Source organism: Heteronotia binoei, chromosome 16 (assembly GCF_032191835.1).
Source record: "Heteronotia binoei isolate CCM8104 ecotype False Entrance Well chromosome 16, APGP_CSIRO_Hbin_v1, whole genome shotgun sequence".
Taxonomy (NCBI): Eukaryota; Metazoa; Chordata; class Lepidosauria; order Squamata; family Gekkonidae; genus Heteronotia; species Heteronotia binoei.
This window is the reverse complement of record NC_083238.1, coordinates 58959542-58982641: the sequence shown is the minus strand read 5'-3', so window position 1 is coordinate 58982641 and position 23100 is coordinate 58959542. Positions and strand designations below refer to the sequence as shown.

General features: G+C 45.6%; 1 protein-coding gene across 1 annotated transcript in view; it reads left to right on the top strand.

Moving 5' to 3' along the window:
- Positions 1 to 23100, top strand: part of DNAH7 (dynein axonemal heavy chain 7) — a 241075-nt gene that overhangs the window by 35031 nt on the left and 182944 nt on the right. The window contains exons 10-14 of the mRNA XM_060257065.1: positions 513 to 591; positions 4058 to 4282; positions 10626 to 10772; positions 15506 to 16191; positions 19834 to 20020. Coding sequence (XP_060113048.1) covers positions 513 to 591; positions 4058 to 4282; positions 10626 to 10772; positions 15506 to 16191; positions 19834 to 20020 — 1324 coding nt within the window. The remainder of the gene's footprint in view (positions 1 to 512; positions 592 to 4057; positions 4283 to 10625; positions 10773 to 15505; positions 16192 to 19833; positions 20021 to 23100) is intronic.

Sequence of the window (23100 nt, the reverse complement as noted above, 5' to 3'; positions counted from 1 at the left end):
GGTAATCCTACTTGGATCTTACTTTAAGAATGTTTCACTAGGTGACCATTAGCATTTCTTGTTTTGTAAGAAGTACTCACTAAGGGGAATTGCATTGGCTTGCTCTTCGCTTCTTGTCTTAAGAGTGACTCCCTTCTAAAGCCTATGGACTCTGATGAGCACGGCTTTTTTTGTAGCAGGAACTCATTTGCATATTAGGCCACATGTCCCTGGTGTAGCCAGTCCTCCTGGAGCTTACAGTAAGTCCTGTACTAAGAGCCCCCATAAGATCTTAGAGGATTGGCTACATCAGGGGGTGTGGCCTAATATGCAAAGGAGTTCCTGCAACAAAAAAGCCCTGGGCTTGAGTGTAACTCTGCTAAAGATGCACCTGGAAGAAAGCTACTGTAAATCCAGGAGCGCAAGAAATGGTCTCATTTGTTGGCAAACAGCATCCTGAACAGACCTAGAATTTTTGCTGTTGCTCATGTTATATGTACTCTTTTTTCCCTTCTTTCTTTTAATCCTTTCAGACTGTGTGATGAGTTTGAGAGGATAGCAGAGAAAGCCCTTTCCACACCGTCCAACACGCACGAGCTGATGGAGTTTAAGGTGTGCATTTCTTTTTAAAGTGGAACTTGACTCGTGTGTTTGAAAACCGAACACTGGGATCTTTGGTTCTAGATAAGCCTCGTGTGCCTTGAAGGCATTTTCAAGAACAAGTGACCCTCTTTTCCTTGCTGCTGTCCCTTCAGCTCTACCGAAACAGGTCTAAGATGTATTGTATTGGGGTTAAAGTTTTGCTCAGGATCTTTATAGTTTGGATAAAAAGTCTTAGTGCTTTGGAAGCTGCGGGATTATACTGAGCCCTAACTGGATGGCTCAGGCTAGCCCGGTCCTCTCAGATCTTGGAAGCTAAGCAAGGTCAGCCCTGGTTACATGGAATTCACTGCCGCAGGAGGTGGTGGCAGCTACAAGCATAGACAGCTTCAAGAGAGGACCAGATAGACATCTGGAGCAGAGGTCCATCAGTGGCTCTTAGCCACAGCTTATCGTTGGAACTCTCTGTCTGGGGCAGTGACGCTCTGTATTCTGGGTACTTGGGAGAGGGCACAGTGGGAGGGCTTCCACTGTCCTGGCCCCACTGATTGATTGATTGATTAGATTTATATCCCGCCCTCCCTGCCAAAGCAGAATCAGGGCAGCTCACAACAGCAAAAACAAGGAGAACCTGGTGGACCTCCTGATGGCACCTGGGGTTTTTGGCCGCTGTGTGACACAGAGTGTTGAACATATGAACATATGAAGCTGCCTTATACTGAATCAGACCCTCGATCCATCAAAGTCAGTATTGTCTTCTCAGACTGGCAGCGGCTCTCCAGGGTCTCAAGCTGAGGTTTTTCACACCTATTTGCCTGGACCCTTTTTTGGAGATGCCGGGGATTGAAACTGGGACCTTCTGCTTCCCAAGCAGATGCTCTACCTCTGAGCCACCGTCCCTCCCCTAAGAAGAACATGAGAAGCCATGTTAGATCAGGCCAATGTTGGACTGGATGGGCCATTGGCCTGATCCAACATGGCTTCTCTTAGGTTCTTATGCTCTTATGACCTCCTGATGGCACTTGGGATTTTTTGACCACTGTGTGACACAGAGTATTGGACTGGGTGGGCCATTGGCCTGATCCGACATGGCTTCTCTTATGTTCTTATGCTCTTATGACCTCCTGATGGCACTTGGGATTTTTTGACCACTGTGTGACACAGAGTATTGGACTGGGTGGGCCATTGGCCTGATCCGACATGGCTTCTCTTATGTTCTTATGCTCTTATGACCTCCTGATGGCACTTGGGATTTTTTGACCACTGTGTGACACAGAGTATTGGACTGGATGGGCCATTGGCCTGATCCAGCATGGCTTCTCTTATGTTCTTATGCTCTTATGACCTCCTGATGGCACTTGGGATTTTTTGACCACTGTGTGACACAGAGTATTGGACTGGGTGGGCCATTGGCCTGATCCGACATGGCTTCTCTTATGTTCTTATGCTCTTATGACCTCCTGATGGCACTTGGGATTTTTTGACGACTGTGTGACACAGAGTATTGGACTGGGTGGGCCATTGGCCTGATCTGACATGGCTTCTCTTATGTTCTTATGCTCTTATGACCTCCTGATGGCACTTGGGATTTTTTGACCACTGTGTGACACAGAGTATTGGACTGGATGGGCCATTGGCCTGATCCAACATGGCTTCTCTTAGGTTCTTATGCTCTTATGACCTCCTGATGGCACTTGGGATTTTTTGACCACTGTGTGACACAGAGTATTGGACTGGGTGGGCCATTGGCCTGATCCGACATGGCTTCTCTTATGTTCTTATGCTCTTATGGTTACTAACACTGCAGGAAGCATCCCCTGCTGTCATGGCTGCAAGATGGAGTAGAGAGGGTATCAGGTGGAAGGGAAGGGAGGGTGGGAAGGAGGGAGGGAGGGAGGAAAGAAGGAAGGAAGGAGACTAGATTGGTGTTATACCCGCTCTTGACTCAGAGGCTCAGAGCAGCTTACAGTCAATCTCTTTCCCTTCCTCTGCCCACAAGAGACATCTTGTGAGGAAGGTGGGGTTGAGAAAGCTCTGAGAGGACTGTGACGGACTAGAGGTCATGCAGCTGCTGCATACGGAGGAGGAGCAGGGAATGAAACCCAGTTCTCCAGATTAGAGTTGGCCGCTTTTAACCACTACACCAAATTGGCTCCCTGAGACTAGCAGAACCAGTGCATGTACAGAGTGCCCAAAGAAGGTGCACTCATCCTCAGTTGTTTTCAGGGGAAAAAAAGAAAACATTAAAGGGAAGGTGCTGGCTTTTGTTACATTGTACCGGTACTGCTTGGCACTCTGTACATGCACTGGCAATGCTGGGCTTGGAACCCCCTCCTTGCTTGGATTTGTTGAGCTGACACTGCCACAGTGGGCGGAGCTGGCCTTGCTACTAGGCAAACTAGGCGATTGCCTAGGGTGCTGGCCTTCGGGGGGCACCAAATTGGGTGCCCCTCATATGACTCAATGGCATCATCATTGGGTGTGTGCGCGTGCCAGAAGTTAGCCTTGCCTAGGGTGCCAGACAGTCTAGGGTTGGCCGTGACAGTGGGGTCTTTTGAGTAGAGGCATCAGAAACTATGCTGAAACTTTGGTGCCTATACCTCAAAAAAACAGCCACCCAAACACCCCTGGATAGATTCCCCCTTATAGCTTATGGGGATCATTGACTATAATGGTCCCCATCAATATGTTCCTCTAAGCTGCAGAGTCTTGTGAGCAAAAAATTCTACTTTGTGTGCTACTGGCATTAAAGTTGTGAGCTCCTGCATAAATTAGTGTGCTCTGGGATCATCCTTCCTGACCTAAGACAAAAATCTGTGAGCTGGAGGCTAAAAATCTGTGCGCTAGCTCACGCTAACTCAGCTTAGAGGGAACACTATGGCAGAGCATTTAAAGGTGTTGTCCCTTTAAATGCATTTGTGAAGCTGCAGCTTCCCTTGGTATGGCATTTAAAGGGACTGCACTCCTTTTAAACACTCTTTAACTGTGGCTATCCTGTTTTCCCAGATAATCCCATTTTTTCCAGGAGTATCCACCATTGGCCATATTCGAAAACTGAAAATGACCCCTCCCCCCATATCCAGCTGAAACAATAGCTGATAAATACTGATAAGGTATTTTTTGGCTATTTTTTCAGCTCGGATAGAGCTGAATGCACCCCCCTAGTTATTTGATAGGCCAAAAGACCACAGAAATGTTTTGGCCCAACCTCACGTCGCTTAATTTGACAGTCCTCTTCCAGTTGGCATATAACTGACTGGTTCCCAAAAACTGCGAAGGAAGGTTGTAGAATAGCACCACACTGTTAGATCATTTTTTGTTTTATTGTTTTAGCTGTTGTAAATTATTTAATGTATTTTAATATTTATTTATCTTATTGTTAGCATTTAATGTTGTAAGCCGCCCTGAGCCCGCCTCGGTGCGGAGGGCGGGATATAAATTGAATAAATAAATAAAATAATGTTTTTTCCCTGGCTAGGCTTACATACAAAAAGTGGAAGCCGTAGAAATGGTGGAGATGGAGGAGAAGTTAATAGATGCTAAGAACTATCTTGCCTTCCTGATAGAGTGTGCCAACTTCTCCCCAGTCGACATTCGACTCAACAACAGTGTCTTTCAATGGTACGGACGAATGGGGGAGATTTTTGAGGAGCACAGAAAGATAGTTAAAGACAAGACGGAACAATTCCAAGAAGGACTTAAAGTAAGTGTTTTTTTTTTTTTTTAAAGTATGTGTATGAGTATAGTGCTGTAAAGTCATTTCCAGCGTATGGTAGCCCTATAAATTAACGTTCTCCAAAGCATCCTGTGGTGCAGAGTGGTAAAGCTGCAGTATTGTGGTCCAAACTCTCTGCTCACGACTTGAGTTCGATCCCGGCAGAAGCTGGGTTCAGGTAGCCGGCTCGAGGTTCACTCATCCATCCATCCTTCCGAGGACGGTAAAGTGAGTACTCAGCTTGCTGGGAGGAAAGTGTAAATGACTGGGGAAGGCAATGGCAAACCACTCCATAAAAAAATAGTCTGCCGTGAAAATATCGTGATGTGATGTCACCCCAGAGTTGGAAACGACTGTTGCTTGTGCAGGGGACTGCCTTTACCTTTTCTTTTTTTCTTTTTTAAAGCGTCCTGACATTAGTAGACATTCTCTGGTCTTCTAGACTAAGAGCCATGGTTTCCTTGATTAAGCCAATCCATCTCATCTTGGGTCGTCTTCTTTTCCTGCTTCCTTCAGCTTTTCCTAGCATTATTGTCATTTCCTTTGCTTATACTTGAGTAATATAGAGAATTGTCGCATCTGATCATTTTAAAGGAAATGGATATTTTACAGCTTGTTTAGGCCTTTGAGACAGAGGGAATGAAAAATAAAGAAGGGATGAATGCAAATTGTATCCAGGTGCCAGAGGCTTTAAATCATTTGGTGGGGAGCTCAAGTGGGAGGGTGCCATGGCAGTCGTCCTGCTTGTGAGCTTTCTCGAGGCAGCTTCTTGGCCACTGTGTGAACAGAATGATGGACTAGACAGACTTTTGGTCCAGCAGGGCTCTTCTGATGTTCTTCAGAAAGCCTCAGCCTCCATGCCCTGTTGACCATCCAGAGGAACTGGTTGGCCGCTGTGTGAGACAGGATGCTGGACTACAACAACAACAACAACAACAACAACAAATTTTATTTGTATCCCGCCCTCCCCGCCGGAGCAGGCTCAGGACGGCTAACAACATGGTTCAGGGTTGAATTATACAAATGGATAAAATTACATTAAACATTATAAGCATTTAATTAAAATCTGGTTAAGTTTAAAATTAAATTAATTAATTTTTAAAAGTGCTAGTGCTATGTTTACTTTTTCTGATGGCGGTTTCCTTCGCAATTTCCATTTTCATCAGGGAAAGCCAGTCTGAAAAGGAAGGTCTTGCAGGCCCTGCGGAACTGTTCTAGGTCCCGCAGGGCCCGCATTTCCTCTGGAAGTTGGTTCCATAGGCTCGGGGCTATAGAGGAGAAGGCCCGGTTACGGGTGCTTTGCAGCTTCACCTCTCTCGGTCCGGGGATAGTCAGCAGGTTTTTCCCGGCTGACCTCAGTGCTCTCTGGGGTTCATATGAGATCCGACCATGGTATCGTCTCCGTTGCGATTTCGTTCACTTGAATCCCGGTCGCAAAGATCAGATCTAATGTGTGCCCAGCCTGATGCGTGGGAGTCGTAACAAATTGGGAGAGTCCCAGTGTCGCCATGGAAGACACTAGGTCCATCGCCTGAGTGGAGGTCGCGTCATCGGCATGGACATTGAAGTCGCCCAGGACCAGAAGCCCTGGGTACTCCAGCGCCCAGCCGGACACCGCCTCCATCAGGGATGGTAAGGCGCTGGCCGGTGCGTTAGGCGGACGGTACACCAGCCAGATCGCCAACCTCTCCCCGACGTCCCACGCAAGGCCAACACACTCAATACCGTCGATCTTTGGGGCCGGGAGAGCCCGGAAGGAGTAACCCTCCCGTATGAGTACTGCCACCCCGCCCCCCCGCCCGCTAATCCGGGACTGGTGAAAGACTGAGTAACGTGGGGGGGGTCATCTGGGAGAGTGCCGTCGTCTCCCCCTCTTGAACCCAGGTCTCGGTCACGCAAGCCAGGTCTGTGTCCTGTCGAAGCAGGAAGTCCCTAATGGTTTCGGTCTTATTATTTATAGACCTGGCATTGCATAACACCAGTGTCGGACGCGGGCAATTTCTCTTGGTCCCACTACTTGTCACCGTTGGGATGGGAAGTAGACTAGAAGGGGGCCGAGCACTGTTTTGTCTCAGCCTCCTTCTCTCACATCTCCGTCTGTTCCCACCGTCATATCTTCCCCTCCCCAGGAGCACTGGGATCCCCTGACCGGACATCCCGCCCTATTCTCAATGATCGTATTCCACTGACTAATTAGTATTGGTACACAGCATAGATCTCCTGCCCACCTTTGTCCTCTGTTCCCAGTTGTCTAGTTCACCATAGAAGGACCACTGGTCTGATCCAACAAGGCTCTTCTTAGAAGGCCTTGGGCTCTATGCCCTGTTGTTGGCTCTCCAGAGGAACTTGTTGGCCACTGTGTGAGACAGGATGCTGGACTAGATGGACCACTGGTCTGATCCAACAAGGCTCTTCTTAGAAGGCCTTGTGCTCTATGCCCTGTTGTTGGCTCTCCAGAGGAACTTGTTGGCTACTGTGTGAGATGGGATGCTGGACTAGAAGGATCACTGGTCTGATCCAACAAGGCTCTTCTTTGAAGGCCTCGAGCTCTATGCCCTGTTGTTGGCTCTCCAGAGGAACTTGTTGGCCACTGTGTGAGATAGGATGCTAGACTGGATGGACCATTGGACTGATCCAACAGGGTTCTTCTGATGTCCTTATAATCACAAGTATCTGAATCACGTTAGAGTGAAGTGAGATGCCTGCAAAGTTGGCACAACGGAACGGTTTGTGGCGTTGCCCTGCACACCCCATTCTGAACGTGTGCCTGTTGAAACACCTGATGGTCAAGTGGGTCATACATTCGTTCATAAATGAGATAAGATTGGCCATGCAATTTGTAGAACTAGAACTGCACTAGAATAGTGTGTATAATTGAAATAACTACAAAATATATGCATTTTAAATAATAGTGGTTTGTGGCATGGGCAGAATTTCAGTATTATTGCCTGTACGGGAGACTGGAGGTTTCGTTTTCTTATTTGGACCATTCATCCTCACAGTTCTCTGTTCCCCTTCCAGGGCTGCCCACAACCATCATTTAAAAACTCTATTTAGAAATTCTCAGCTCTGCATTTTCAATTGTATTTTTAGTCCTGCCGCCAAGCCGCAGTTATAGACCAGTAACTCCGAATGGCTTTGGCAATGCAAACAATGGGTTTGAAGCCTCTGCAGCCAGCTTCCGCAGAAGCCCGTCATTCTCATTTAATAGAGCAGTGCTATCTGGGTTTGCTCCGTCAGCTTAAATCCCGTGCACACAAAGAAGACAGAGGTACCGAGTACTGAATTAACCCTGACATTTGGTCCTGGGTAGGGGACAGGGTGAGTTCTTGCCCTTTCAATGCCGTCTCCCTTTTTTGATTAATGTCACTGCTGTGCCAAGTTAGGTTAAATAGATTCCCACTGATCTCACCTGATGCTTCAGCTTGGCTTCTTAGAGCTGGGGTGTCGAACTCATTTGTCATGAGGGCCGGATCTGACATAAATGTGGACTCGTCGGGCTGGGCCGGGCTATGTCATGCCAGGCCATGTGTGTACCTATTTAAGATTAGGTAGTAGAGATATAGAGGACATAGACAAACACGACTAAAGATTTAAAAAAGCAAAACAAAACTTAAATCATGCTTAAAACATTAGCACTTGTTGGTCTTAAAGGTGTTTTCTTTGTATCTCTCCCATGGGATCCAGGGAACTGGGCAAAGGAAGGTCTGGCTCTGTAGCGTCTTGTGCTGAAATAAAGCACCGCGCGGCCCTGCAGCAGAGGCGACCAGGGGAAGTCCCCAGGTCGCCCAGTGCAGTGCGCGAAAGGACCCCGCCAATCACGATCTGTGGTGGGAAGTTTGACTGGCCAGGATTGGACTGGCCAGTTAGTGGGCTGTTCCAGGATAAAGTGTATATAAAGCGGGTCCCGGCCCGCATTGCGCTCTCCTGTGATGTACTATCCAATAAAGCATATTGCCTTCAGCACGTCTCATCTCTGAGTACATTATAGGCTCTTTCCCTCCCTCCCCAGGGGACCAGGAGGGGGAGCAGCCTCAGTCAATGGAGAAAATCGAGGTTTTTCTCTGTAGCTCCTGAGTGATTGAGTAAGCCTTGTAAAGCAAGCTGAGATGCAGAAGGAAGCAAGAGAGAGGGAGAAGGAAGCAGATGACAGCCACTTGCTCGGGTGGCTGATAGGAGCCCTCTGGGGGCCTGATTTGGCCCCCAGGCCACATGTTTGACACCGCTGTCTTAGAGCAAAGTTTGAGTCCAGTGGAACTTTTAAGACCAAGAAAGTTTAGTTATGTGTATAACTTTTAAGACCAAGAAAGTTCAGTTATGTGTATAAGCTTTCATGTGCACTCACACTTCTTCAGACGCATTGAAACAGAAAAGTATCTGAAGAAGCGTGCATGTACCCAGAATTAGACTCTGTTGGTCTTAAAAGTGTCGCTGGACTCAAATTTTGTTCTGTTGCTTCAGACTGACACGGCTGCCCATCTGAAGAAGTGTGCACACTCATGAAAGCTGATGCCCAGAATTAAACTCTGTGTTGGTCTTAAAAGTGTCACTGCTGGGCTCAGATTTTGTTCTGTTGCTTCAGACCGACACGGCTGCCTGCCTGGATCTGTCTTCATGACTTCTTGGGTCCTTCTCTACTTCCAGCACTGGCCCTCCTCCTCTGGTTTTGGTGTCTTTCCCGCCCCCCCTTCACTTAAATTTTATTGAGAGCATTGCTATAATTAAACTTAATGCAAGAAGACAGCTTTTTATAAACATTACAGTGCAAAACTGAATCATAAATACTAAACTGAGAATTCCAGGTACATTTCTTAGACAGGCTAGTGTAAGGAGGTATACTGAATAGAATTTAAATTAATGAAGTGTACACAATAACAAGGGAATAATTGATCAATATACAGGATTTGAAGGCAAAATCTTTTGCCCATCAAATAGGAAATGATTGTGAACGAAGGTTGAACAATTTTCTTTTCATATAAATGAGGTGGAGAATAAGCTAGAGAAAAAGCTAATTTGCTTTGAATGAAGTTTTGGTGTTGTATATTTATGTATTTTATTGAATTATTTTATATATGATGATGCTGTTTTACTGTTCAGATTTTTTTTTATGTTTGCCACCTTGGGGGCCATAATTTTTGGGGAAAGGTAGCACAAAAATATTTTAAATAAATAAATCTTTCAATTTGGGTCCCTGAGCTGCTATGATTCCATGATGTTGTGGAATCCCGCAGGTTAGCATCACCAAAGCAACAGGGACAGCTAATGATCATAGCTGAAAACACTGTTTAATAACTGTGAGCTTGTGCCATCATTGTGTGTTTAGCTATGTTCCCTCTCAGCTGCAGAGTCTCATGAGCAGAAATTTGACTTTGTGAGCTACACGTATTAAAATTGTGAGGTACTGGCATTAAAGTTGTGAGCTGCTGCATAAATTATTGTGCTCTGGGGCCATTTTCCCGGAGCTAAGACAAAAATGTGTGAGCTGGAGGCTAAAAAACCCTGTGAGCTAGCTCACGCGAAGTCAGCTTAGAGGGAACACTGGTGTCTATACTCTTTTCGAAAAAATTCTATCTTTTAAAATTTTTGCTCAAACCAATAAAGTGTAGAAAAATGTTGTTGTTGTTCAGTCTTCCACCATCCTCTGAAAAAAATAGTACAGTACAAACAAAATAGTACAAAAAAAATAGTACAGTACAAACAAAGTACCGGGGGGAAAAATAACAATACGTTATAAACCAGTGAAAACAGTCTTATAGTGACGAGAGATAGATTAGTTTTATAATATAGTATTGCCGGTAAATCATACAGGACCATTCTCTGCTTGTGTGACAAAATACTAAAACAGGAATGCAGACAGGTCCTAGTATCGTTAGAAAGCTATAGTAAGGTGGATAGCCTTGTGCTTGGTGGGGTGGGGGGTACAGTGGAAGAGCTTCTAGCCCCACTGGTGGCCCTCTTGACGGCACTCGGGTTTTTTGGCTACTGTGTGACACAGAGTGTTGCACTGGATGGGCCATTGGCCTGATCCAACATGGCTTCTCTTTTGTTCTTATGTTTGGGGCAGTGATGCTCTATATTCTTGGTGCTTGGGGGGGGGGGGGGGACAGTAGAAGGGCTTCTAGCCCCACTGGTGGACCTCTTGATGGCACTTGGGGTTTTTGGCTACTGTGTGACACAGAGTGTTGGACTGGATGGGCCATTGGCCTGATCCAACATGGCTTCTCTTATGTTCTTGTTGTTTGACACGTATCCCAAAAAGGGAAGCCAAGATTCCAAAAACGAAGAGTGAAATGAAGGGTTCTCCAAACTCTCATCTGTACTCTTTTGTCAGATGCGCTGTGAAAGATTTGTTGAGGAGCTGGAAGGTTATGCCAAGCAAGCGGAAGAATTCTCTTCTTATGGGGACCTTCAGGAAGTCAACAGATACCTGAAAAAAGCCCAGGCTCTGAATACCAAGTTAGACCTAGCTGCTGATAAGGTAAGGTTTCCAGAATCCTTCTACTGGGGTGGGAGCATAGCTCAAAGGTTGGAGCACAGGCTTTTCTTGTGGATGGTGCCCATTTTGGTCTCTCAGGATCTTGAGTTCAAGGATTACAGGTTCTGAGACTTTGATTAGCTGCTTACAGATTACCCTGGAGATACAATCTGACCCAGAACAAAGGAACTTCCAAATATCCATTTAACTTCACAGTACGCATTTTAATTTTAGATGCTTAGGAACTGAAAGCGATTCAGGATTTCTCTTTACTCTGATTGTAAAATGGACTGGAACGGGTGACAAGGACTGAAGGCAGTTCAGAAGTTTCTGGCTTTGTATTAAAGCTATCCACCCCAATGAGATTGTTTTAGTTTATATGCTTCCAAGGCAAGAGATGTTCAGAGGTGGTTCGCCATTAGCTGTCTCTGTTAGCGACCCTGGACTTCCTTGGTGGTCTCCCACCCAAGTAGTAACCGGAGTCGGCCCTGCTTAGCTTCTGAGATCTGATGAAATCAGGCTATCATGGCTCAGTCAGCATAGGGATGGCCGCCAGTCATAGAATCACAGAATGATAGAGCTGGAAGGGGCCATAGAGGCCACCTAGTCCAACCCCCTGCAGGATCAGCCTGCAGTATCCCTGACCAGTGTTTGTCCAGCCGCTGCTTAAAGACTGCCAGTGAGGGGGAGCTCACCCCGCCCCCCTCGGGAGCTGATTCTACAGTTGAACAACTCTTAACTGTAAAAACGTTTTCCCTAATATCCAGTAGATACCTTCTCATCCTTCAGGGCTTGTTTCCTAGCAGGAGCTCCTCTACATATTAGGCCACGCCCCCCTGATGTAGCCAGTCCTCCTGGAATTTACAGTAGGCCCTGTACTAAGAGCCCTCTAAGCTCTTGGAGGATTGGCTGCAACAGGAGGGTGTGGCCTGATATGCAAATAGGCAGGGCTCTTTTTCTAGCAGGAGCTCCTCTGCATTTTAGGCCATACCCCCCTGATGTAGCCAATCCTCCTGGAGCTTACAGTAGACCCTGTACTAAGAGCCCTGTAAGCTCTTGGAGGATTGGCTACACCGTGTGTGTGTGTGTGTGACCTGCTCCTGCTAGAAAAAGAGCCCTGCCGCCCTTAATTAAAACCCATTATTATAAGTCCTCTCCTCTGCTGCTGCCAACAGGAACAAGTCCCTGCCCTCCTCTAAGTGACAGCCCTTCAAATACTTACAGAGAGAAGAAGAAGATTTATACCCTGCCCTTTTCTCTGAATCAGAGTCTCAGAGTGACTTACAATCTCCTTTATCTTGGGGCTGAGAGAGCTCTTCCAGAAGCTGCCCTTTCAAGGACAACTCTGCCAGAGCTATGGCTGACCCAAGGCCATTCCAGCTGCTGCAAGTGGAGGAGTGGGGAATCAAACCCGGTTCTCCCAGATAAGAGTCTGCACACTTAGCCACTACACCAATCCTGTCCCCCCCTCAACCTCCTCTTCTCTAGACTGAATGTTCCCAAGTCCCTCAGCCTTTCCTCCTTGGACTTGGTCTCCACGCCTGAATCTGTCTTCAGTCATTGCTGTCTGAAGTGCCCTCAAGTTGCACCCGAGGTCGGGTGACCCCATAAGATTCTGAAGGCAAGGGGCGAACAGAGATGGTTTGCCACTGCCTGCCTTTGCATAGCAGCCCTGGGCTTTCTTGGTGGTCTCCCATGTACGTCCTAATAAGAGGTGACCCTGCTTACACATGAACACATGAAGCTGCCTTGTTCTGCATCTGTCCATAGATCCATCAGAGTCCACCCAAAGTGGCAGTGGCTCTCCAGGGTCTCAGGTGGAGGTCTTTCACATCTTGTATTACCTGATCCTTTTAAGTGGAGATACTGGGGATTGAACCTGGGACTAGAGATGTGAAGGCCCGGAAAAAAAACAGAAAAATTCGGGAAAAAACTGTTTTTTCCCGTTTTTTTTCCTGAAGCCTTTTTTGTTTTTTTCCAAAAAATTGGAAAAATTGAAGAAAATAAAATAAATGATTATAGAACGTTTTATTTTAACATGATGAATAAAATATTTTAAGACAAGGTGTTCAGATTTTTTCCAAATCATTTTTTAAAAATATGTATGGTATCAGATTATTCTAATTTCTGTGCACGGAGGACAAGCAAGTCCTAGGTCATGCTCATTCATTGAAACTTAGTCCTACACTCCCTTCTATACACTCCCCCCCTCTTCAGTGTTTTTATGAGAATGCGTTTTTTTATTTTTATTTAATACTGTGACGAGGAAATATGAATAATTGTTACTTCTGGATTTTTAAAAAATTGTTTTGTGGAGGTTTTTTTGTCTGTTCCACATAAACTAGTAAACAGTTCAGGAGATTTGTTACAATTACAAATAAATATTATTTAAAAAGTAAATTCTGTTTGTTATAATTGTTTGGATACACTATATTTTTAATATGCTAGTTGTGATAATTTCATGCCAAGTAAAATTGTCCATAGTCATATTTTATGTTCCTAAAGTAAGAGAATGACTTTCAACCTGGAAAAGAAAAAAAAAGTGCTAATGTAGCATTTTTTTCAATTTGTCTGAAAATTTCCATTTTTTTCTGAAAAAAATAAAAAAAAACCCTGGTTTTTTTCCCGAGCTTCAAAATTTTCAGAAATTTTACATCTCTACCTGAGACCTGATGTAAACCAGGCAGATTCCCTCCCACTCTCCCTAAGCTGAATGGCCTAAGCAAAAGAGTTTCTGGTTCAACATTAGGAAGAACTTCCTGACCGTTAGAACGGTTCCTCAGTGGAACAGGCTTCCTCGGGAGGTGGTGGGCTCTCCTTCCTTGGAGGTTTTTGAACAGAGGCTAGATGGCCATCTGACAGCAATGAGGATCCTGTGAATTTAGGGGGCGGTTATTTGTGAATTTCCTACATTGTGCAGGGAGTTGGACTAGATGACCTTGGAGGTCCCTTCCAACTCTATGATTCTGTGATTCTGTTCTTGCTGCTTCTGAGATCTGACGAGATTGGGCTATCCTGGGCTATCCAGAGTTGATTTTTAATGGATTAATTTGAAATGCCTTTGTAAATTACCGTATAGATGTGTTCAGTGTAGACATCTTTCTGATGGTTTTGAATAATGTTTTTGGAAAGTTTTGTGATCAAAGAAACAAATCAAAGAATGCCATCTTTAATGGTGCATTTTTAAAAAATCCCTTACAGCAGAAATATATCAGAGCAAAAAGATCTTTGAAAAACACCAATGTACTTGTCAGTTTCAGTGCTCCAACAATTAATCAACAAATATTTTCTTTGATTAATCCATTCAGTTAAAGCTTGTAGACCCACTTAACATAACAATAATTCATCCAGTCTTAAACACCTTCTCAAGGATGTGCTCTCCCACTATTGCTTGACGGTTTGCAAAAAGGCACTCTAGATGCCCACACACCCAGTAACCTGATATGTTTTACAACTGCCTAGTGGCCGTTAAGATTGTGTGAATTATTTATCTCTTATATGTCAAATCTGCCATTCAGCATCTTCATTCTCTTTATTATATTCTGCACGAGTGATGGTGCGATGAGCAGTTATTCAGTGCTTCAGGTCCCAGAGGACTGTATTTTGGTTGTGTGAATTGGTCTAGAATAGACAAACATTGGTTGCACCATGTTAATCAGGGGTGGTTAAAACTCAGCTCAGGAGCCGCATGTGGCTCTTTTATACATATTGTGTGGCTCTCAAAGCCCTCACCACCCCAGCAGCCAGCTTGGAGAAGGCATTTAAAGTTAAAGTTGCTTTTTTTCACCCCTCCCTCCCTCCCTTCGACTGACATTCATGTTTTGCAGCTCTCAAACATCTGACATTTATTCTATGTGGCTCTTACATTAAGCAAGTTTGGCCACCCCTGATGTTAATTATCTGTCTTCTGTGCAGTCCCACATTGAGACTTTGCGTGAGCAGTCCTGCCATGGAGAAACTTCTTTTCAGCTTTAAAAAAGCTTGCTAGGGGTTGCCCGTCCCCCCTTGGAGTTGCTGCAGTATGTTTTCTGTGAAAACTGTCACATGCCCCTGCCCCTCAGTTCCTTCTTCACCACTGTCAAGAGTTGGTTCATTTAGTGTTGATTCTGTGCATTCAATTCCGCCCCCCCCCAACCTCCACCACCTTACTTTGCTGTTTCTGAGTTATTCTTTCCCCCTCTGACTGGAGCTCTTATCAGTGATTTATGCTACTCACCCAGACTGGATAAGTGCATGAATAGCTTATTACTAAGCTAGTATATAAGAGCCCCATGGCACAGAGTGGTAAAGCTGCAGTACTGCAGTCGGAACCTTCTGCTCATGACCTGAGTTTGATCCCGGCAGAAACTGGGTTCAGGTAGCCGGCTCCAGGTTGACTCAGCCTTCAATCCTTCCGAGGTCGGTAAAATGAGTACCCAGATTGCTGGGGAGAAAGTGTAGATGACTGGGGAAGGCAATGGCAAACCACCCCGTAAAAAGTCTGCCGTGAAAATGTTGTGAAAGCAACGTCACCCCAGAGTTGGAAATGACTGGTGCTTGCACAGGGGACTACCTTTACCTTTAAGCTAGTGTATGAGTCAAACAGATCCTGCTATCTCAATGAACGTTTTGAACGGTGCATTGTATCCGTTTTGCTCAAGTGATATTTTGTTCTTTTAAAGCTGTAGCAATGGTAACTTCTTTAACTCCAGTCCCCTATTGACATTTTAAACGTGTTCTGTGTCCCCCCACCCCAGATTGATCAATTTAATGCAGAAGAGGAGGCGTACGGATGGCCAACCACTCAGTATCCCCAGCGTAAAAAAATCCAAGATGCCCTGAACCCATACCTTCGACTTTATGACATGACTGTAGAGTTTAACACCAAATACAGGAACTGGATGGATGGCATATTCACCAAGGTGAACCCAGACCAAGTTGAGTTGGACGTGGGGAACTACTGGCGGGCACTCTACAAATTAGAAAAAACCTTCCATGATTCCCCAAACGCCCTGTTTATAACGACAAGGATTAAGGCCAAAGTAGAAGAGTTTAAGGAGCACATCCCGCTGATTCAAGTGATTTGCAACCCCGGACTGCAGGATCGGCACTGGGAGGCCATGTCAGAAATAGTGGGTTACTCGCTGAAGCCGTCCGAAGATTCGACTGTCTCGAACTATATCGAAATGCACCTCGAACCGTACCTGGAAAAATTCGAGAGCATCAGTGAAACCGCCAGCAAAGAACATTCGCTGGAGAAGGCCATGGTGAAAATGATTTCAGAATGGGACGGCATGGAATTCATTCTCCTTTCCTACCGAGAAACCGGGACTTACATTTTGTCAGCTGTGGATGACATTCAGATGTTGCTGGATGACCATATTGTCAAAACTCAGACTATGAGAGGGTCTCCTTTCATCAAACCTTATGAGAAAAAGATGAGGTAAACTTTTCTCGTGGCTGTGACAGATGATCTTGGGGGTGGATATATTGATGGGGTTTATTTTCATCCTGCCAAGCATTTTAGACTCACTGTGACCCTGTAGGGTAAGTTAGGGTGAGAGAGAGTGACTGGACCACCATTGCCCAATGACTTTCATGTCTAAAAACTGAGATTTGAACTTACATCTCCCTGGCTGTATCCCACCTTTTAAACCACTGTGCCATATTGGCTGTCAGTTGATAACTAACTTCATATATGAAAAACATATTGCTAATATTTTAATAGAGAATAATGGTCAGTGGGTAAAGGTGAAGTCTTCACTCCTTAACTTTGTGTTTCCAGGACTGGCGGCAGGGTTTCTGGCCCCCTAGGCCCCCCGCCCCTGTGTTGGGCAGACCCGGGAAGGCGAGAGTGGTGGGGTGTGCATGTGCTCCTTTGAGCCTGCCTTCCCTTGCAAGGGAAGGCAGGCCCCGAGGAGCACATACGCCGCTGCGCTGCCCTGCCGCTCTCGCCTTCTGGGATCTGTGCAGACCCAGGAAGGCAAGAGTGGTGGGAGAGAGAGATACACAGGGCTTTTTTTGTAGCAGGAACTCCTTTGCATATTAGGCCACACACTTCTGATGTAGCCAGTCCTCCAAGAGCTTACAGGGCTCTTCTTAAAGGGCTACTGTAAGCTCTTGGAGGATTGGCTACATCAGGGGTGTGTGGCCTAATATGCAAAGGAGTTCCTGCTACAAAAAAAGCCCTGGGAATAGAGATAGATAGATATCTTCCAGATCTTCGAGTGCTAAAGATTTAAAAGAAGGAGCAGTTTCTGACTTTCACTTATGTTCTATTGCTAGTTTAGCTTCAAAAATTAAAAGTACTATTATCTTATTATTCACAGGAGAGATTTTAAATCCTATTTTAAGGTTTAAAAGAACAAACTCTGGCATCAGGAGTAATGTCAAACTTGTTATCACTCTGATTTTATTCAGTATAGCTTTCCAAAATCCTAGGATTTTTGGATACCGTAACCAACAATTCAAATAGGTTCTGGTTTGCATGCATCGCTTCCAACAAAGTGGCCTAATCCCTTTAGATATATCTGCCAATTGCTGCAGAGTATAATACCAAAATGACATGCGCTTCAACGTTTGCAGCCTAATAATGGTCATCTTAGTGGTATTTTCCAAAAGCATTCCAGACAATGTCCCATTGTTTAGAAATCAATTGAGTGGTACGTTCAGTCTGCCATTTGCGTTGATATGAAAGAGGTTTATCTACCTTCCGTGCTTCCAGGATATGATATAATTTTGAAATAACCCCTTTGGTGTTAAAATCGATTTGTTTACTGTTCCCATTCGACATCGCAGCACAGAAGAAACAAACAAAGTTCTTCAGTTAGCTTTGTGGTGGTGCTCCTGCACAGCTTCTTTGTTCATCCCCCCTCCCCCCTCCAGCCACTGGGGGCCTGTAGTTGTATTTCCCTGCTGATAGACATCTGCTCCCCTTCCGTCCCTTGTAAAGTGTTGCCCTGCCACAATGGAGTTCCTGGGCAAAAAAAGCCCTTTTGCGCCCATCTATAGGATTCCAAAGAAAACGTGAAACTGAACACACACATTTGAAGTGCCTTAACTGAATCAAACCCATGGTCCCTCAAGAGTCTGCTCTGTCTGGCAGAAGCTCCCCAGGGTCTCAGGCAGAGGTCTTTCCAGTCACCTCCTGCCTGGTCCTTTCAACTGGAGATGCCGGGGATTAAGCCTGGGACCTTCTGCATGACAAGCAGAGTCTCTACCCATGAACCACCGCCTTTCCTTGAATTATTACAAAAGGCTTACCCCAAACTGGAGAGCCAGTTTGGTGTAGTGGTTAAGTGCGCGGACTCTTATCTGGGAGAACCGGCTTTGATTCCGCACTCCTCCACTTGCACCTGCTGGAATGGCCTTGGGTCAGCCATAGCTCTCTTATCTGGGAGAACCGGGTTTGATTCCCCACTCCTCCACATACACCTGCTGGAATGTCTTTGGGTCAGCCATAGCTGTGGCAGAGGTTGTCCTTGAAAGGGCAGCTGCTGTGAGAGCCCTCTCAGCCCCACCCACCTCACAGGTCTCTGTGGTGGGGGAGGAAGGTAAAGGAGATTGTGAGCTGCTCTGAGACTCTTCAGAGTGGAGGGCGGGATATAAATCCAATATCATCATCTTCTTCTTAATTATTTTTGTGGTGTATTTTGAAGTCAGAAGGAGAGGATTCTTAGAGTCATATCATAGAATCACAGAGTTGGAAGGGACCCCTCAGGGTCATCTAGGCCAACCCCCTGTGCAATGCAGGAAGCTCACAAATACCTCCCCCTAAATTCACAGGATCTGCATTGCTGTCAGATGACCATCTACCCTCTGTTTCAAAACCTTCAAGGAAGGAGAGCCCACCACCTCCCAAGGAGGAAGCCTGTTCCACTGAGGAACCACTCTAAACTCACAAACACCTCCCCCTAAATTCACAGGATCTTCATTGCTGTCAGATGACCATCTACCCTCTGTTTCAAAACCTTCAAGGAAGGAGAGCCCACCACCTCCCAAGGAGGAAGCCTGTTCCACTGAGGAACCACTCTAAACTCACAAACACCTCCCCCTAAATTCACAGGATCTTCATTGCTGTCAGATGACCATCTACCCTCTGTTTCAAAACCTTCAAGGAAGGAGAGCCCACCACCTCCCAAGGAGGAAGCCTGTTCCACTGAGGAACCACTCTAAACTCACAAACACCTCCCCCTAAATTTACAGGATCTTCATTGCTGCAGATGGCCATCTAGCCTCTGCTGAAAAACCTCCAAGGAAAGAGAGCCCACCACCTCCCAAGGAGGAAGCCTGTTCCACTGAGGAACCTCTCTAACAGTCAGGAAGTTCTTCCTAATGTTGAGCTGGAAGCTCTTCTGATTTAATGTCAACCCATTGGTTCTGGTCCTACCTTCTGGGGCCACAGAAAACTATTCCACCCCATCCTCTATATGACAGCCCTTTAAGTACTTCAAGATGGTGATCATATCACCTCTCTGCCGCCTTCTTGGCATAGGATTTGAATCCCATGTCATGATTGGGATCTGTTTGGGTTTTTTTTCCAAAGCAGCATTGGGGTGGGGAGACAAGAGCATGAAGTGTCCTATTTGAGGACAAGCATGTCGTTTGGGAATACTTCACCTGACCGATGTGAAGCAGCCAGGCTGCTCTTTCATCTCTCTGCCCATCACCCAGCCATGGAGTAACGGGTTTCTTTTGGGCCTTGCTGGGGCTCTGCACAGCAAATGTGCAGTTATAAAGATCAGGACCTTTTTTTTGTAGAAAAAGCCCAGCAGGAGCTCATTTGCATATTAGGCCACACCCCCTGATGCCAAGCTGAGCGGAACCACGTTCCTGTGCATTCCTACCATGCTGTGGAATGTCCAGTTTACATCCCAAGTCATGCATCATAAACTGCCCCAGGTGTCATGGGGAAGGAAACATTGAGTTCTTCAGGAGAACAGCAGTACGATCCAGTGCAAAGTGGCTTCAGTTTAAGCCCATAAATTTAGACTGGAGTATCTCTGCATAGGATTGCTCTGTCACTGGTGTTAAATTAATCTAGATAAAGATGTGTATCTGAAGCTTGGTGCTTTCTTTTTTATAGAGACTGGGAAGGAAAGCTTTTGTTGGTGCAGGAGATCTTGGACGAGTGGCTCAAGGTTCAGGCTACCTGGCTGTATTTAGAGCCCATTTTCAGTTCTCCTGACATTATGTCTCAGATGCCTGAAGAAGGCAGGCGATTCACCACTGTGGACAAAACCTGGAAGGATCTCATGAAATGTGCCATTCAGGTAGCGAATGCTATTTTTGGAAGAATGCAGCTCTTTTCACACATATGCAGCTGTTTTCACATGTAGCTCTTTTCACACATATTGTGCCGCTCCCAGGGATCAAGAAGGAACTTAATGCAGACTTACTTTCAAGCAAGCATGCTTAGCACTGGGACCTCAGTCAGCCTTTACACGCTGACCCATAGGTAGGTGACTATTTCTGCCATGTGTGAAGCAGGGAAGGAGGTGGAAATAGGCAGACTTGCAAGCTCTTCTCCTCTATCACAGAGGTCACCTGGAGACCTAGAACAGGGAAAGAGAGCTCATGAGCTAAGGGAGCCACTGGAAGGAGGGATGGAATTAAAGAGGGTGACACAGGGTTCCCCCTTAGTTTCATAGCTCTTGTAGGAGCAGTATTTACTAACTTTGTTGTCAAGGCAAAGAGAGATGCATAATGATGCAAAATGGTGGTCAGTGGTTTATATAGTACATGTATGTTTTCTTCTCCCACTGATGCCAAAAAAATAATTCCCTAACCTTTCCCTATGCTGGTCTTATGAGGACTGTTATTCCCAGCTATTTTTTTAAAAAGTCTCCTTCTACCATGGTTGTGTTTTAAAGTGCATACATATGTATTTTAACTTTCTGTGCAAAGTAAGTATTAAGAGTTTCAGTAAAGATGCATGTAATATTTGTTCATGTCTTGTGGCTCTCAAACATCTGACATTTATTCTTTGTGGGTCTTATGTTAACCAAGTTTGGCCACTCCTGTTTTAGACATAAGGATGGATGGATGAATGGATGATGGACAGACAGACAGATAGGTGGATGATAGACAGAGGGAAGGATAGATGATAAATAGGCAGGCAGGCAGATAGATGAGTGGATGATAGAGAGATGGATGGATAGATGATAGACAAACATATTGGATAAATATATGGAGCCAGCAGTGGCTGTTAGCCACAGCATATTGATGGAATTCTCTGTGTGGGGCAGTGATGCTCTGTATTCTTGGTGCTGGGGGGGGACCACTGGGAGGGCTCCTAGTGTCCTAGCCTCACTGAAGGACCTCCTGATGGCACCTGGGTTTTTTGGCCACTTTGCGACACAGGGTGTTGGACTGGATGGCCCATTGGCCTGATTCAACATGGCTTCTCTTATGTTCTTATGTGACACAGAGTGTTGGACTGGATGGGCTACTGGCCTGATCCAACAGGGCTTCTCTTATGTTCTTATGTGACACAGATTGTTGGACTGGATGGGCTATTGACCTGATCCAACATGACTTCTCTTATGTTCTTATGGACAGACAAACGGATGGATGAATGATAGACAGACAGACAGATGGACAAATGGCTGGATGAAGGATAGACGTAGAGATGGACGGATGGATGATGGACAGAGGGATGGATCGATAGATCAGATGACAGAGAGACAGACAGATGGATAGATCGATGGATGTTAGACAGACAGATGAATGGATGGTAGACAGACAGATATGAGAGGGAGAGTGCTGTAAAATCAGAAAATAATTATTGTTCGTATGAACAGATAGGAAATATGAGTTTATTTTATTTATGCTAAGACCTGTTAGCCAGTTTGGTGTAGTGGTTAAGTGTGCGGACTCTTATCTGGGAGAACTGGGTTTGATTCCCCACTCCTCCACTTGCTGGAATGGCCTTGGGTCAGCCATAGCTCTGGCAGAGGTTGTCCTTGAAAGGGCAGCTGCTGTGAGAGCCCTCTCCAACCCCACCCACCTCACAGGGTGTCTGTTGTGGGGGAGGAAGGGAAAGGAAATTGTGAGCCGCTCTGAGACTCTTCGGAGTGGAGGGCGGGATATAAATCCAATATCTTCATCTACCTCACAGGGTGTCTGTTGTGGGGGAGGAAGGGAAAGGAGATTGTGAGCCGCTCTGAGACTCTTCGGAGTGGAGGGCGGGATATAAATCCAATACCTTCATCTACCTCACAGGGTGTCTGTTGTGGGGGAGGAAGGGAAAGGAGATGGTGAGTCGCTCTGAGACTCTTCGGAGTGGAGGGCGGGATATCAATCCAATATCTTCTTCTTCTTCATCTTCTAAAAATTAACAAAGATATCCTGAATTAAGTCTGTACTAAACTAAGCTGCATGTGTTATAATAATAATAATAATAATAATAATTTTTTATTTCTATCCCGCCCTCCCCGCCGGAGCAGGCTCAGGGCGGCTCACAACATAAAATACACATTACATCAATTATACTTATAAAAACATAGTTAAAACAATTACAAATTATTAAAATTAGCATAACAATAAGGCGTTAACAATAAAGTGTTATAAACAGGTTATCAGTGAGTTTCAAAGAATAAAAGCATTTTCAGCAGCCTCTAGCTTTGTCACTAGTTTTGTCACTAGTTGAAGGCCATCTTGAAAAGGTGGGTCTTACAGGCCCTACGGAATCCATCTAAACCTCGTAGGGCCCTCACCTCCTCAGGGAGTTGATTCCACAGTAGTGGAGCGGTGATAGAGAAGGCCCGGTCCCGGGTGGCCTTCAGTCTGGCCTCCCTTGGCCCAGGGATATTCAACCGGTTTTTCCCGGATGACCTCAGTGCCCTCTGGGGCTCATATGGGGAAAGACGGTCCCTCAGGTAGGTAGGTTGAAACGCATCCTGATGTGGAATGTTGGTCTGGAGGAACCGGATGCACCAGGGCACGAATGGAATACAAATAACCATTGGGACCTGATCCCAGCCGTGAAAGGAAATTCCCATCTCGATCCAATGCATATTTATTTGGAAGCAGCCTCCGTTGGTTTCAACGGGGTTCGTTTGTGCATAGAATTGCAGCCTTACAGAGTAAATATATATATATATTTTAAAAACATGGAAATAAATCCAGTAGGGCTTCTTTCCGAAATAAGGCTACAGTCTCAGGACAGTCTCAGGGCCCTTAAATTCCAATCCTGCGCATGCTTAATTTGTGAAAATAAGCACGAGTTGGGTCACAGAGCCGTCCTCCTCCCTTCCTTTTCCCAATACTGTCTGGGTTAGCACAGTGTTTGATAAAGACTGGCTGCATTGTGAGTTGTGTCCCCCCCCCTGCTGACTCCCGGTGGCGCAAG